Raw genomic sequence first — 14,262 nt, forward strand, 5'->3', positions numbered from 1 at the left:
GTCCAACTATTGTTTTTTTGACATTTTTTAAATTTCAATTTTATACTATTTTAAAGGTACAATTTCCTAAAATGCTGACCTCATGAATTATATCTTGGGAGAGGATACTTTATATTTTTTTCAAGTAAACTAGTAAATTAATTTAATGGAATTTTCATTAAATAATTAATGAATCATTTATATCAGCTAATTGTAATAATAAAACGTTTGTAAATCTTACAGTTCACAAAATTTTAATTAATTATATTGCACATGAAAAAATTACGTCTTAAATAAATGTATATTGTGTAATTATAACGGATATTTTATTTTTATTTTTTAACAGAAAGGAAGTATTATTTTATTTACATTTTGTTTTCTATTGTAATTAAATAAAATACAACTTAATAGCTTCGTTAAATATTTATGAATTCTTCATAGTCTGTATTTAATTAAATTAAATGAAAATAAGTTCAGTTTATCCTAATTAACAGATGTGCTTAAATTACCGAGGTTCCGTTAAACAATAAAAAAAATATTTAACGTTATTTTCTGCAATAATTATTTACAACCATCAATAATTTTGTTTTTTAGATTCTTGTCGAGCCATCTAGTGGTTACTTACTGAAACGTCTGTTTAATATTATTTCTATGTCTTAGGGATAATAGATTTATTTTTTTCATAACTTTGACTAATTAGTAATTTATTAAAAATAAAAAACATTAAATAAAATAATGTTTAAAAACTTGATTTTTTTATTAGAATTACATTTTTATCGTATTGTTTAGTTTTTACATTTAACAAATGAAAATGTTTATTTATAGTTTTCACTAATCCCATAATTTGTAATTAATACTCTATATTCAGTTTATTCTAAAAATATAACTACTACAGTATAAAACATAAAAATGATTATTGATCTTTTAATTTAAATATTATAATGATAGTATCAAACTATTTAATTATAAATCGGTTATAACACAGTGAACAAATTATAATTTAGTAACGAAAATAAGTAATTATTGGTGTTTGGCGTGAGTCGTCATACAGCATACTGATTGTCAATACGACCAATAAGTTCTTAATAAACAAATATTATTGACAAAAATACCTCAACAGTCAACATAAGACTTATTAATCGTATTTGGTGTGAATGAATTATAATATAATAAAATATTTTATACAGAATAATTATTTGGTACACATCGGTTAATTGTTACAAAATAGAAAATTACAGTAATGCTGATTTGAAATTTTTATATTATAAATAACAAAAATGAATAAATTTATAATAATATAATATATTGTAATGTATATTTATGGATTTTTAATAGTATTTATATAATATTATGTATGATCTAGTATAATTAATTTAACTAAAATTCTCTCTAAAATATAAAGCGGAGTATAATATTAAATAAATAAAAAACTGTTGATCGTCCGATTTAAAGCCAACGATGATTATTGATTGATAAGTGGATCACGGTATTACTATGATGCAGTTGTTTTACGTGTACCATCGTATCCTCAATAATAAATCGATGATAACCCTTTTCCGTCCAGAGGCTCGCTGAATTCTAGTTCAGAGTATGCGCTGGAAGAGTTTTCCGCAAATTTGATCAGACCGAACTTCTCGAATTTCGCTTTCCATGGCAAAGAAGTCGTGGCTTTCAACAGAGCATTCGCGATTTTCGATTTCAGATCTCCTGTAGAAATCAAACAACATAAACAAATTATTACCACAAAGACGTTCTGCAACTTCATTTAAAAATTTAATATTAAAAAAAAAAAAAAAAAATGTTACACACAATATGATAAGTGAGCCAAAATAAAAATTATATTGTTATAGTAGCGCGCAACATTACTATAATAACAAATCAAACCGTTTATTACCGTTTAAGTTTTTCCCGCAGACAATTGCGTACGGAGGCAGCGGCCCGATGCTTTGCAAAATGATTATGTCGTCCGAGTCTTTATGCAAAACGTTTTTGTAATTGTAAAAGGCCACCGAGTCAACGGCTGCGGCAATCACTTGTTTATCTTTCACCTTCTCCACTGTCAATAAATGATTTCCGGTCTCTGTAACACGCACGCGCACATCGATGGGCGTCATATACTATATTATAATATAAATTTATGATTCACATAATTTGTCGTAGTCTCAACTTGTAGTTATGGTTCAATGAACAAACTATGCGTAGCACGTGTATATATAGGATAATAACCACACTCCCCCCCTACTATTATTTTATAACACGTATTTTCATTGTTCTATTAAGATTATAATTGTTTGAACTGTAACTATAGACACACTAATTGAAAATAATATTTTCAAATGCTTAGATTTTTTTATACCTATAATTAACATTTTAATTGGTATCCTGCGACGAAATAAAATTCTTATATTCAATATATTAATAAGAAAACTATAATGTTTTCTATGAATTATTAATTTAATTTTTTTTTTTTTTTTATGTTAAGAATGTTAACTCTGTTTCTGAGTTATTTTATTTTGTACTAAGAAAAATGTACTTGACAATAATAGACTTAGTCTAGTACTTATAATACTCTATCATTTATTTTTTAAATTGTTAAGTTTTAGTAAATTAATATTATTAGTTACTACAATTTTAAAATCATTAAATGGCCTCTATAATTTATAAATGTATTATCATGAACTATTATCATTATTAAGCACTTAAAATTTAATAACTTAGGAATTAATAATTTTAATTTTGCTTTTTATATTATATTATTAAATTTATTTATAAAATAATGGTAATAATTTTTAATAAAACAAAGTGGTTTACATTTGGAAAAAGAAGTTCGTATCACAAATTCACTTCAGAAAACTCTTTTAATTGCATAAAAATCTTCGGATTTAAAAAAAAAAATGGTTCATAAGAATATGCGAAAATTCCTAAATCAAAACTTGAATAAATTTATTATTAAAGAGAAAAATGGGGATAAACATGATTTGTAAATCGTTCTAAATATACTTATATTTACAATGAAACCTTTGAATACTGGACATTTTCGGTCGCCAACATTTTGTCGCTGTTTGGAGGTGTCTACTATTTAAAGGTAGTGGAGGGGTAAATACAAAAATAAACAAAAACATGATACACGTATGCAAATTATTAAATATATTATTTTTATACATTAATATAATTATATGTAATATTATTTAAAACAGACTCGGTTACCAAATGAGACGACCATTTCCTACTACTGATAAGATAAGCTATAATAACATAATAATAAATAAAAATGAAAATTATACGTTATAATAAAATATAAACAGCTAATATTTACGGTAAAAATAATCAAAATCTACCTATAAAGTATCTGTTTTTTTAAGTTTCCCTTATTTAGAGGATTTTCTATAAATAAACAGTGAAGATATTTTAGTTTTCGAAAACATATCCAGTTTTTGGAGATGTCGACTATTTAGAAGATTTCGTTAAGAGAAGTTTCACTGTATACAAAAATATACGTATAATTATGGACATAATGCGTATATCAATTGGAAAAGAAAAAAATAATTTGAAATGAATATTGCATGATTGGAGTATCTAACCGTTGTGGTATTTTATACAATGCGTCTGATGTTTTAAAATTTCATGTAATGAACTGTCTTTGATTTTTTTTTCATAATAATTATTTAAGTAACTATTATATATAATAATAATCGTTATTGTGTATAATTACTCTACTCTCAAAAAACAATTAAGCAAGTAGTTATAAGTGTATTATAATAACAGGTAATGTATCGTGATAAAATATATAGACAGATACGACTTGTACTGATTATCATCCTAACGTAATATTATAGGTAATACATACTGTGAAGAGTATGCATCAAGTTTTCTAAGAAAAACACTATAAAAATAATAATAATAATCAACAACTAATTATTTTTCAGAATGACCAACCAAATAAGTAGGTTTTCTTTAGTTTCATTATGTGTAAGTACTTTTCTGTATTTCTATAAAAAAATAACAATATAAGATCAAATTTTTTAGTTAAAATTTTTCTTAAATAGAAAAATAATTATCCAATTAATAAGCCAACTATAGTGATTTGATAAACAACTTAAAAAGCTATTAATTTTCAATAAATGTTATTTAATTATTTTAAATATGTAGGTACTATACACATAAATGCATATTCTTTACTAAGATTTAATAATTTTTGTATTCATCGGTTTTTTTTCTAACTGTAAACATTTTAATTTAACTTAGTTTATTTACTAATAAAAAAATGTTTATTTTACAATTAAAATTAATTAACCACCCCTCTCCCTCCCTTAATTAGACGACTAATTATGGCCATTGTCTTTAAAAACCACGTTATAATAAAAGGATAATCGATATGAACAATTGAGTGAAAGAACCGTGCTTATAAATTAGTTTGTCATTGTCGTTGTAGGTACTTTCTATTTTAAATTAAGTGAACTTTCTATCCGAAATATTGTAAAAATAATAAAATATATTTTACATTTCTATACATAACGAAAAATAACTTTTCTCACTTTAAAATGTATTATAAGTAAATCTAATTAAAAGTATATAACATACGTTTAAGAGAAAAACACAGACAAATGTGTTTCAGAACTTTTTATACAAGACCGATATACAATGAATAATATACGAAAACAAACAATGTCGACGTTAGCATTCTTAGCAATTATTTAGCTTATATTTTAAAATAAAGGTTAAAATAAATTTTTAACTATTCTGATCTATTGATATATAACTAAATAATTAGAAACAATGTTGAAATAAAAATAAAATAAATCATATTTTTTTTAAATTTTATATGAAGACTTATAAGATAAGAAAACTTTGCGATTAAAATTATAAAAATAGTATACTTGGTTTACAGTAAAAGATAAACTGTATAAACTGTATACTTATAAATAGTGCAAATTAAGGTTGGTTTTAATTCAGTGAAATATGTTAGGATATTCATTATAAATATAGATCACATTGAAGATTATATGAGTATGTGAAACGCTTGCACACAAATATATAACTGGTTTTAAAGTAAGTTATTTTTTTTATTACCAATGACTATCTTTTTAACTTTCAATATGCATGTATGCGTGCACACATTATTTAGCGAACAGCCAATGAATTAAATTTAATTACATCATAATTTTTCATTAAACTTTTCAATGTCCAGTGCTCATGAAGTCCGGCATTTAATTTTACAAATATTTTGAGTTCCAACAAATTATCAGGTCGTACATCAAATGTCAAATGGACATTTATTATTTCATAGTGATATTTACATAGTATTACACAGTATTTTAAAGTTTTAATATTTTAAAATTTAAGCTAAAGAAATGGCAATATTTTTAAACTCAATTTATTTCACCAATGGAAAATAAAAATGTAAATAAATAGGTACATAATATTACACACATAGTTTGTCAAATAATAAAATAATAATACAAAGATCACAAAATATTTTTTCAATATTAAAGTAAATTAAAATACCATCATTGTAATTAAATACGTAAAATACAAACCTAATAAAAATATAATAGTTTTATATATTTGTGGTAGTATTTATATAGTTCCCCATAATTTTATATATTATTATATTTACTTAGTTGTTATTAATATGTTTATACGCGATTAAGGTGTGACAGACATATCCGTGTTTATTTAGATATTTCACGCAAATACTTTATATCTGATATTTTGCAATAATATATGCGTGTTTATCATTTTCTAATTAATTTCTGTTTTACTTGTCGAGCTACCTTCACTTGTTATATTTTTAGTATGAACATTGGAATGTCTTCATGTGCAATTTTTTCAGAATTTGTTTTACTGTTGAGTTAGCTGCACTGAAGTAGTCACTCTAATAATATTATTGTCGACCAAACATTGTTTTTTTATGATTATATTTTTATATATGTTGTTTTTTTTTTTATTTTATGCAAGATGAAGACATAATTTCACACATCTATTGTATAATTAAAATATTTTTAGTGTTGGATAATATATACTTATAAATGTCTAAGAATGTATTTTTTTTTTATTATTATTATTATTATTCAGTGTAAAACAAAAAAAAAATTGTGTACTTACCTACTAAATTTGACCTAAATATTTTGCACTAATAATCAATTCGAATTTTTTAAATGACAAATTGAAAACAAATAATTTGTCGCCTTAAAATTTTAACGTTTTGTCGTGTATACACATTATAAGTATTACTTTCAGCCTTCATGTTAACATGCTCCGCTGTTCCACCGATACTTAATGTGCAAAATATAATTGTAATAAAATTATAGTTACTTATCGTGTTGCCGAAAAACGACGAGTTTTCGCCATGCAACCTGAGCAACTTCTGTATGGAAACGCTACTGCTGAGTGAATTGTCTCCCGTATATCCCCAATTGCAGCCTCTCAGGTCCAGAAACGACTTAACGGTTTTCCTATATTTTCAGTTGTTTCAATGAAAAAAAAAAACAAATAAAATAGGATTATTGGCTGTGTTGATTATATTTTAATATTTCCCGCTGATATTGTGGGCTAGCTAACTCGGCATTTGTGTGCATAATGATGTCCGCGAAGTATCCTGGTTTTTGTGCCGCGTTATTGGAATGAACGAACACAGGAGTAATCGGCAGCAATTCGATTTTTTTCGACCTTTTCATCTTCAAGTACTGTGTCGGGCTTAAAAAACCTATTCACCAAAACACACGGAAGCGTTACAGTTATTTATATTATTTATGTAGGTAACACAAATTTTTACAGTATATCGGTCCTCTGATACGGTTTTAATATACGTATTAATAACTTAACGTGCACATTTTTATTCAGAGAAAGTGATGTAGTGAGTGGGTGTTATAATGTTTCGCGGACGTATAAAAATCTATTAAACACTTCAAAATAATATATTTTTTTAGTAATATTGTAGTCGGTAATCAGTATTAAAAAGTACTTATAAAATATTATTTTCATCTACGGCTGTTATACGTACTATATTTTAAACGAAAACACATCACTTTCAACAAACATTTTCTCATTATTTTGTGACTATAATTTATAAATATAATATGTTTATTTTTGTCAGCTCTCATATTTGCGGTTTATTAATTATTATACATTGAACATATAATTATTTATCGTCACAATTGTATATACTATATAGTATAATATTTAAAATTTTGATGAATGAAAATTTAAAATGATTGTATTCGCTATACACCAATCATATTATAAATTTTATACTGAGAATTTTGTTTTTGGCACATAACGCTATTAATGGATATTTTAATGAGATCATTAGTCATTTAAAATTATCGGTTAACGACGACAACAAAGATTATGGCGATGATGATGATAGCAATAATAATTTAGGAAAGAAACTGATGATTGATTTGTGTTCTCTGTCCAAGTAAGTATAAATTATGTAATTATAAAAAACATTAATATTCAATAATAAACTAATGTTTGAACAATATATAATTATCAAATTTATAAGGAGATCTTTTATGTTTATCTTATGTTTTCTTTTTATGTTAACATTGTTTTAAAATTGTTAGTTTTAATATTTTTTTAATCTATACAATATGTAAATAATTAATTTATGTTTTATAATTTTAAATTTTTTAAGTATTAAATTATTCAAAAAAAAAAAAATTAATTTTAATATCATGATATCGAAACAAAAAAAAAATAAATAAATTATAATAAATAATAACATTAATTGTAAAAATTCAAAATGTTGTAATAACTGAAATCGATGTATTATATTAATGCAACAAAATGAAAAATAATTTTTAAGATTACTTGGTTATTTTGTTTTTGCTAAGAGTGTGGAAGTTTAGAATTATAACGATACATATTTAATATTTATTAGTTACGTAAAATAGGAGATAATAACAAAAAAAAAATAAATAAATAAATAAATTAAAAGTTTAAAAATTAAATGGTTCGAAAAAAGCTAATCCCTAGTCTAACATAAGCGGCTTTGACATAAATTTATTGGTAAAACAACTAAAACGTAATTCTTCTAAAACTATTTCATTTGAAAAATCTAACTGTTTGGAATCGTGCAGACATAAAATATACAAAAAGTAGGAATGTTTTCATTACGTCATATACAAACAGATAACATTAAAATGCGTTGGTCACAACAACTCACAATGACCAAATAGAAGTTGTTTTTTCTCATCAGATATTTAAATACATTAGTTTAATGTTCAAGTTATCTTTTATAATTCAATAATAATTTATACATATCGAAAATTATCGATTTTCAATATGTATACTAACAAGATACCTTCTAATCTACCTGTATCGACCTACCAAGGTGAAACTAGCAAACGATAAACTAATGCTTGGCATAAATACATTTAATTATTATTATTACTATATTTAAACGAATAAATCACCCGGAAAATAAAGTATCCAATTATTAAAAGTTATTACTAATTCAAAACAATTTAATAGTATATAGTCCTAACTATAAAGTAAATTTTATTTAATTATGTGAAATATGCTATAAATATATTAAATTAGAAAGTGTTAAGTGTTTTTTTCTCTTAAAATTAGGTCCGAATTGCATTATAATATCGATAACAAAGTTCATAAGTTTTAAAGTTTATAACTGTTATCGCTGTTATTGTAGGTTTATTTTTGAACACTCTGAATGCACATTTATGAAACACGTGATAAACCTTGAATAATAAAACTGTATTGACACGTCTTGTTATCAATAAAACTGCGTTAAGGCATTCACTGAATAAAATAAATCAATTACTCTGTAACTAGACGTGTGTGAAAATATAATATAACAATTTCATTTTTATGCAATACAATGGTCGTTCATTCAAAAAAAAAAAAAATTTTCAAAAAAAAAATTTCCATGAGATGATAATATTACGAGAAAACGATTATGAAGCAGTAAAATATTTCATTAAAAACCAGGGTTTATGCAAAATTAAATATCACAAATTTTCGTGAACACTGTCGAATACGAAACATTTTTATCTAAACAAAGTTATATTCGTTCCATTAATAACACCGGTGAAACCTAACATCGCGCGTAAACGGCTTTTTCTGATTTAGTTAAATAATAATTGTGATAGGCAAATAATAATAAATAATATGCCATAAGAAACGAGTACATAATATGCACAACTTTACTACCTATGCATTTGCATTACTTTCAATATGAAATCTTGTTTTAATATAGATTTGAGATTGATCATACATTTATACAATATAATACTGTTATTGCCATTATAATATTCCAGTCGGTCAGCTAACAACTGACATTAAAATATAACACCTATGTTAAGTAATAGTTATTTTTGTTTTTGTACCTATGTCCACTTCTTTCAGGCAAAAAGGATCGGGACAGTCATCGTTGTACAAGCCGATGGGGTCTCTGGATTCGTAGACGAGCGTCGCGCTGACGTGCAGTTGTTCTTCCAGGAAATGGGCGATGCACTCGTACAACTCAACGGGGTGGCTGGGCACCAGGTATGTGATCAACCGCAGTGAATGCGCCATTATATTATGGTTGGTTCCGCCGTCCTATAATTTCTCGTGCAGGAGTATAATGTATTGTATAGTGTTACCGGGTTCGCGATGACCACGGAGACGGAAAATTACGGTAATTTATTATCAAAATTTTGTACCGCGAACGTGGGTAAACGGTCGGTCCGCGACTCGAGACTTTCTCGAACGGATCTCGAACAACGGTGTCGGCGGACGCGCCGGGCGAAGCGATAAGGTCGGCCCGTGGGTGGGAGAAGACCAGCCGATGAATGAAGACGGCGGCGGAAGAACCGTCTTTGGACATTGACATTCAGATAAGCCGATGCCGGTCGCAATGAACCGAATACCATTTGCCGCCGCCAGCCGTCTCCGGTGTTCTACTGTACCGTACCTACACATACGTGCGTTGATATAACTCTCGCAGGCCCAGATATAACTAGTGGAATACAACAGCTCTCGGGTGGATTTATTATTTCGGTATTTCTTATTCTAATAGATAAAAACATTGTTCACTGCTGGAGTTATTGAGAAAATCTTGTCCTAAAAAATACGCGCACGCACAATCACGTCCGCAGATTATATTATATTATATTTGACTCGTATAGCGACGGCTTAACATATTATTTCAATGTAATATAATACACTACGTAACACGGTCGTTAAAATAAAAGTGTACAAAAAAAAAAATAAAATACCAATATAGCTAATACACATTTTACGACTTAATTTTTGTTCTAATCATTATTATTAATTAACGTTATCGATCATAACAATAACGTATATTTATATATATATATATGTATAGGTAGACGCGAGACAACAATATTCGGTCATAGTTTCTATTCTGCACGGTTATTGTTCAACGATGCACGTGAAGTGTTCGAAATTTAAGTGTTTGTAATAATTGATATAAATAATAATAATCAAATTCGTATTAGAGCCTATCTGTAGGGAAATTCTTACAAAAATAGGTCATTAGAGTATTAGAATAAATACAATAAGTAAGTACATATTATTTGAACACGATAATCAAGAAATTCAAAGTCCAAGTAAATCACAAAATAACACCTCGAAATCACCTGTTCTCATCACTGGCAATCGCAAGAACTAACATATGTTTGTACAGAAATATTGTTATCAAGTTTTGTTGTAAAATAAATAGGTATGTGGTAAAGTAAACACTAATTAGACGATTAAAACACTGTGAATGCATTTAGTGAAAAAATAAAAACCATAAAACATAAAATTATTATACAATTTGACCGGTGTTCCGAAAACTAAAAAATACTTAAAAAATTACGTAATATTTATATTTTGTCGATGCTGTATTATTGTGTATACAACTATATATTATAAATTATAATAACAATAATATGTGGAGTGTCTAGTAATCAAACACGAATCTACAAACAATACATCTTAATGATTCGGTGTACAATAATAAAATATGGGTAACAATAATCGTTGGCGAGAAAAACGCGTCTTACGGCGTTTTAACAACGGCATAATTTTTTCTGAAAAAAACTTTCGTCGTCTTACGCTCGGCGAGGATATCCGTTCGAGTGGAGAAAGCTTTCTTCGGTCCTCGGCGACTGGCAGAGCGTTCGCCGAATCGAATGATTTACACTTACGCGAGTAGAACGTTATACGATGTAAAATCATCGCGCCGTGTGTCACCGAATAATATTATTGCGACGGCGAGAAAAACAAAATCGAAACGAAACGAAACGAAATTTCTGCTGACGGTGGTTGCGAGGGCGGTCCAAACGAACGAAAGTCCCACCGACCGACACGATCATCTGTAACACGATTGATGAAACCTTCGTCCGTCCGTGACGCACTCGAGATGTGTGTGTCGCCGTGCGCGATGGCAACACGACGTAGGTACCCGCGTGATCGACGGAGAGATGATCTGTTACGTATTTTTTTTTCGTCGACTTCCGCCGCACAGAGAGGAAAGAAAAACGATTCGGATTTAAAAAAAAAAAAAAAAAAAAAAAAAAAAAAAAACTGTACAGACTTTGACGACGATAAAATTTAAAAAACGGAAAAAATCGAAATCGAACAAGAGACGATATTATAATAGAATAGAATATTTCGACGGATTTCGCGAGATACGGTCGCCGCCGCCGCCGCCGCCGCCGCCGCCGGTCGAGCGGTTCGGCGCGTAATATCGTGTGCGCGTGCCCAGTGTCCATACACGTACTGAACTCGTACCTATCCATTCATTGAACGACTCACGCTAACACACTCGCTCGCTCACTTACGACGCTCTCACACATTCACACACACACACACACACATTCACGCACGTTCACTCACACACACGGCTATGGGTACGCGATTCCTGGCCGGTTTGGTTGACCGTTTATAGTCCGTTTCTACTACTACTACTACTACTACTACTACTACCATATTAAACTGCCACTACCACAACTATAATTACTAATATTACTAGTACTACGACTACTACTACGACTTATACTACTACGACTTATACTACTACTACTACCAGTACTACTATTACTGTACTAGTACTAACGCTGCTATTACTACCACTAAAATAACCCCGGTGAGGTTGAGGTCGTGCAAACGCGTCGCAGACTTTAATATTGTGACCACTCGGGTAGGTACTATTATTATGCCCAGCCGGATATACCGCGGGGAAACCGCGAGCAGCAACCGGTATTGCGAGCGTGTGCGTGATGTCGGTCGTGTCCGAAAACGGCATGAAAACAACCGCGGGTATACCGGAAATACCGGTAAGGTTTTCCGCGAGACAATGCTACGTGACGGGCGGAATACGCGGCGCTTCTTCCTTTTCGCGCGCCCGTCTCGAGGCCGCGGCTTGCAATCCGCGCTCTGTTCCGATACGAATAATTCCAAAACGACGCGTGACACGATAAATCGATGCACTGTTTTTGTAACGACGATGACGATCGAATACGGCCGACGGAAGTAATATTATTATTATTATTATTATTATTATTATTATTATACTGTCTTCGTGAGTGCGAAATGTACCTACTTCTGCCATAGAGCTGTGCGTAGCCTACCTACTGTTGTACACTGGGTAGTGATTCCTAAATCCTAAACCGTGCTCGACCCTTTTTTTCTTCGACAATGCAGTAATTCAAAGTCTGATTTTTAGAATTCTTAAAATTTATTCATAAAGGTAATATCATACGAATTATTGTGATTTTTTTGTTCTATACTTGAGTAGCGGTCTTTTGGCGTCAATATTTTCTATATTTCAAATTAGAACCCTTATTTTCAACTTTAAATTATTCGACGAACATTTTTTTTCGAGAGAGTAATTTTTGATTTATTTAACAAGTTGTTTGATGGAAAAATTATTCATTTCAATTTTTAATATGGTACATAAAATCTTTCAAGAAAATTATACAACAAATAATTTACAGTAAAAAAGAGAGGTTATCATATGAAAATTCAATGTTTGTATCATCACAGCGCACTTGGTTAATGATTTGAAAATATGGTCTTTAAAGCGAACAAAGAATGTATCACTCTGCATACGTCTTTAAAACGTGTCAAATCATTTTTACACCATCGTATGATCAAATTTTTTTTACATGTTTGAACCTTGAGATCAAGTGGGTTATACTACTTCAATGCATGTGCTACGTTAAAAGTATTTAGGTTTCATTCATATTCTTTAGAATTTTAGATGCACTATCATAACGCATATTATTGTATATTAATAGTATTTTTATAGTATTAATAGTAATTCCGTTATAAATTGGAAATAAAAATGAAATAAAATGTTTCTATTTTATCTGATTTAAAAAATAAATAAATTGTTAGAAGACGCTTATTTTTAGTAAAACTTAAGTATACGGTTATTGGGCAATCTTTAAATAGTCATACATAGTATGTACTGTGTAGTTTGGTTTTCGTAGCCTACTACTTCAATTTATTTTTATTATATAATAATAAACGACTTTAACATAATATTATCTCTATTGATTTGTTTAAGTGTTTAACTCACTGCGAAAGGGAAACATAAATAATATAAATTTTTTTAATAATACACACCACTAGTATAAATTATCATGTAACTCGAAACTTCAAAATACATATTTTAAAATACTAATTAGTAATTATGTTAATCAATTAGGTATACAAAAACACTCTAAACATTTTTATTTATATCAGTCCAATTTAATGTATACCCATTAAACTCAACTATAAGCATAAAACTAATAAAAAAAAAAAAATGTTAATTTATTATGATATAATCAGTATGAGATATAAGTAACTTTTTTCTTTTATTTTAAGAGTGAACAGTGTGTTCGTACGTTTTGATTAATTTATGAACTGAGAATTATTAATGGATCTGCTAGTATCAAACTATTTTCGTTTTTTTATGAACCTGACAAATAATGAATAGAACAGAGTTTAACTTTGAAAGTTGTTTTATTATTCACTAGGTACTAAATAACGTATTTGATTAAATGACCATGTATAAATTTACTTTTCTTGTGGTACCAATAGCATAAAATCAGTGGACTTGTTGAAACTTGTAATTATGATTTATTGTTATAAATTGGCCGCGTTTCAAATGAAAATTTTACAAACAGTGTACCTATGTATATTTATTATTATTACTAAATAAATGAAAATCTTGAATTTCGGTATAAATTATTTAATATTCCTACAGAATAGATATTAACAATACCACAGATTTTGAACAAATTTAAATGTATTCCTAACATTGTATATTATTAATTG

The 14,262-nt window shown here is 28.2% G+C and overlaps 1 protein-coding gene across 1 annotated transcript; it reads right to left on the minus strand.

The window, feature by feature from the left end:
• Positions 1–1,337: 1,337 nt before the first annotated feature.
• LOC112595022 lies at positions 1,338–9,724 on the minus strand. The gene is made up of 5 exons (XM_025340092.1): positions 9,333–9,724; positions 6,541–6,685; positions 6,295–6,434; positions 1,874–2,059; positions 1,338–1,686 (listed from the first exon to the last, which is right to left on the minus strand). Exons 1-5 carry the CDS (start codon positions 9,520–9,522, stop codon positions 1,508–1,510), a joined length of 840 nt encoding a protein of 279 aa, XP_025195877.1. The 5' UTR covers positions 9,523–9,724; the 3' UTR covers positions 1,338–1,507.
• Between the last annotated feature and the right edge of the window lie 4,538 nt (positions 9,725–14,262).

The sequence above is a fragment of the Melanaphis sacchari genome, unplaced genomic scaffold (genome assembly GCF_002803265.2).
Source record: "Melanaphis sacchari strain LSU unplaced genomic scaffold, SCAv2.0 Contig24_pilon_pilon, whole genome shotgun sequence".
NCBI classification, from domain to species: Eukaryota; Metazoa; Arthropoda; class Insecta; order Hemiptera; family Aphididae; genus Melanaphis; species Melanaphis sacchari.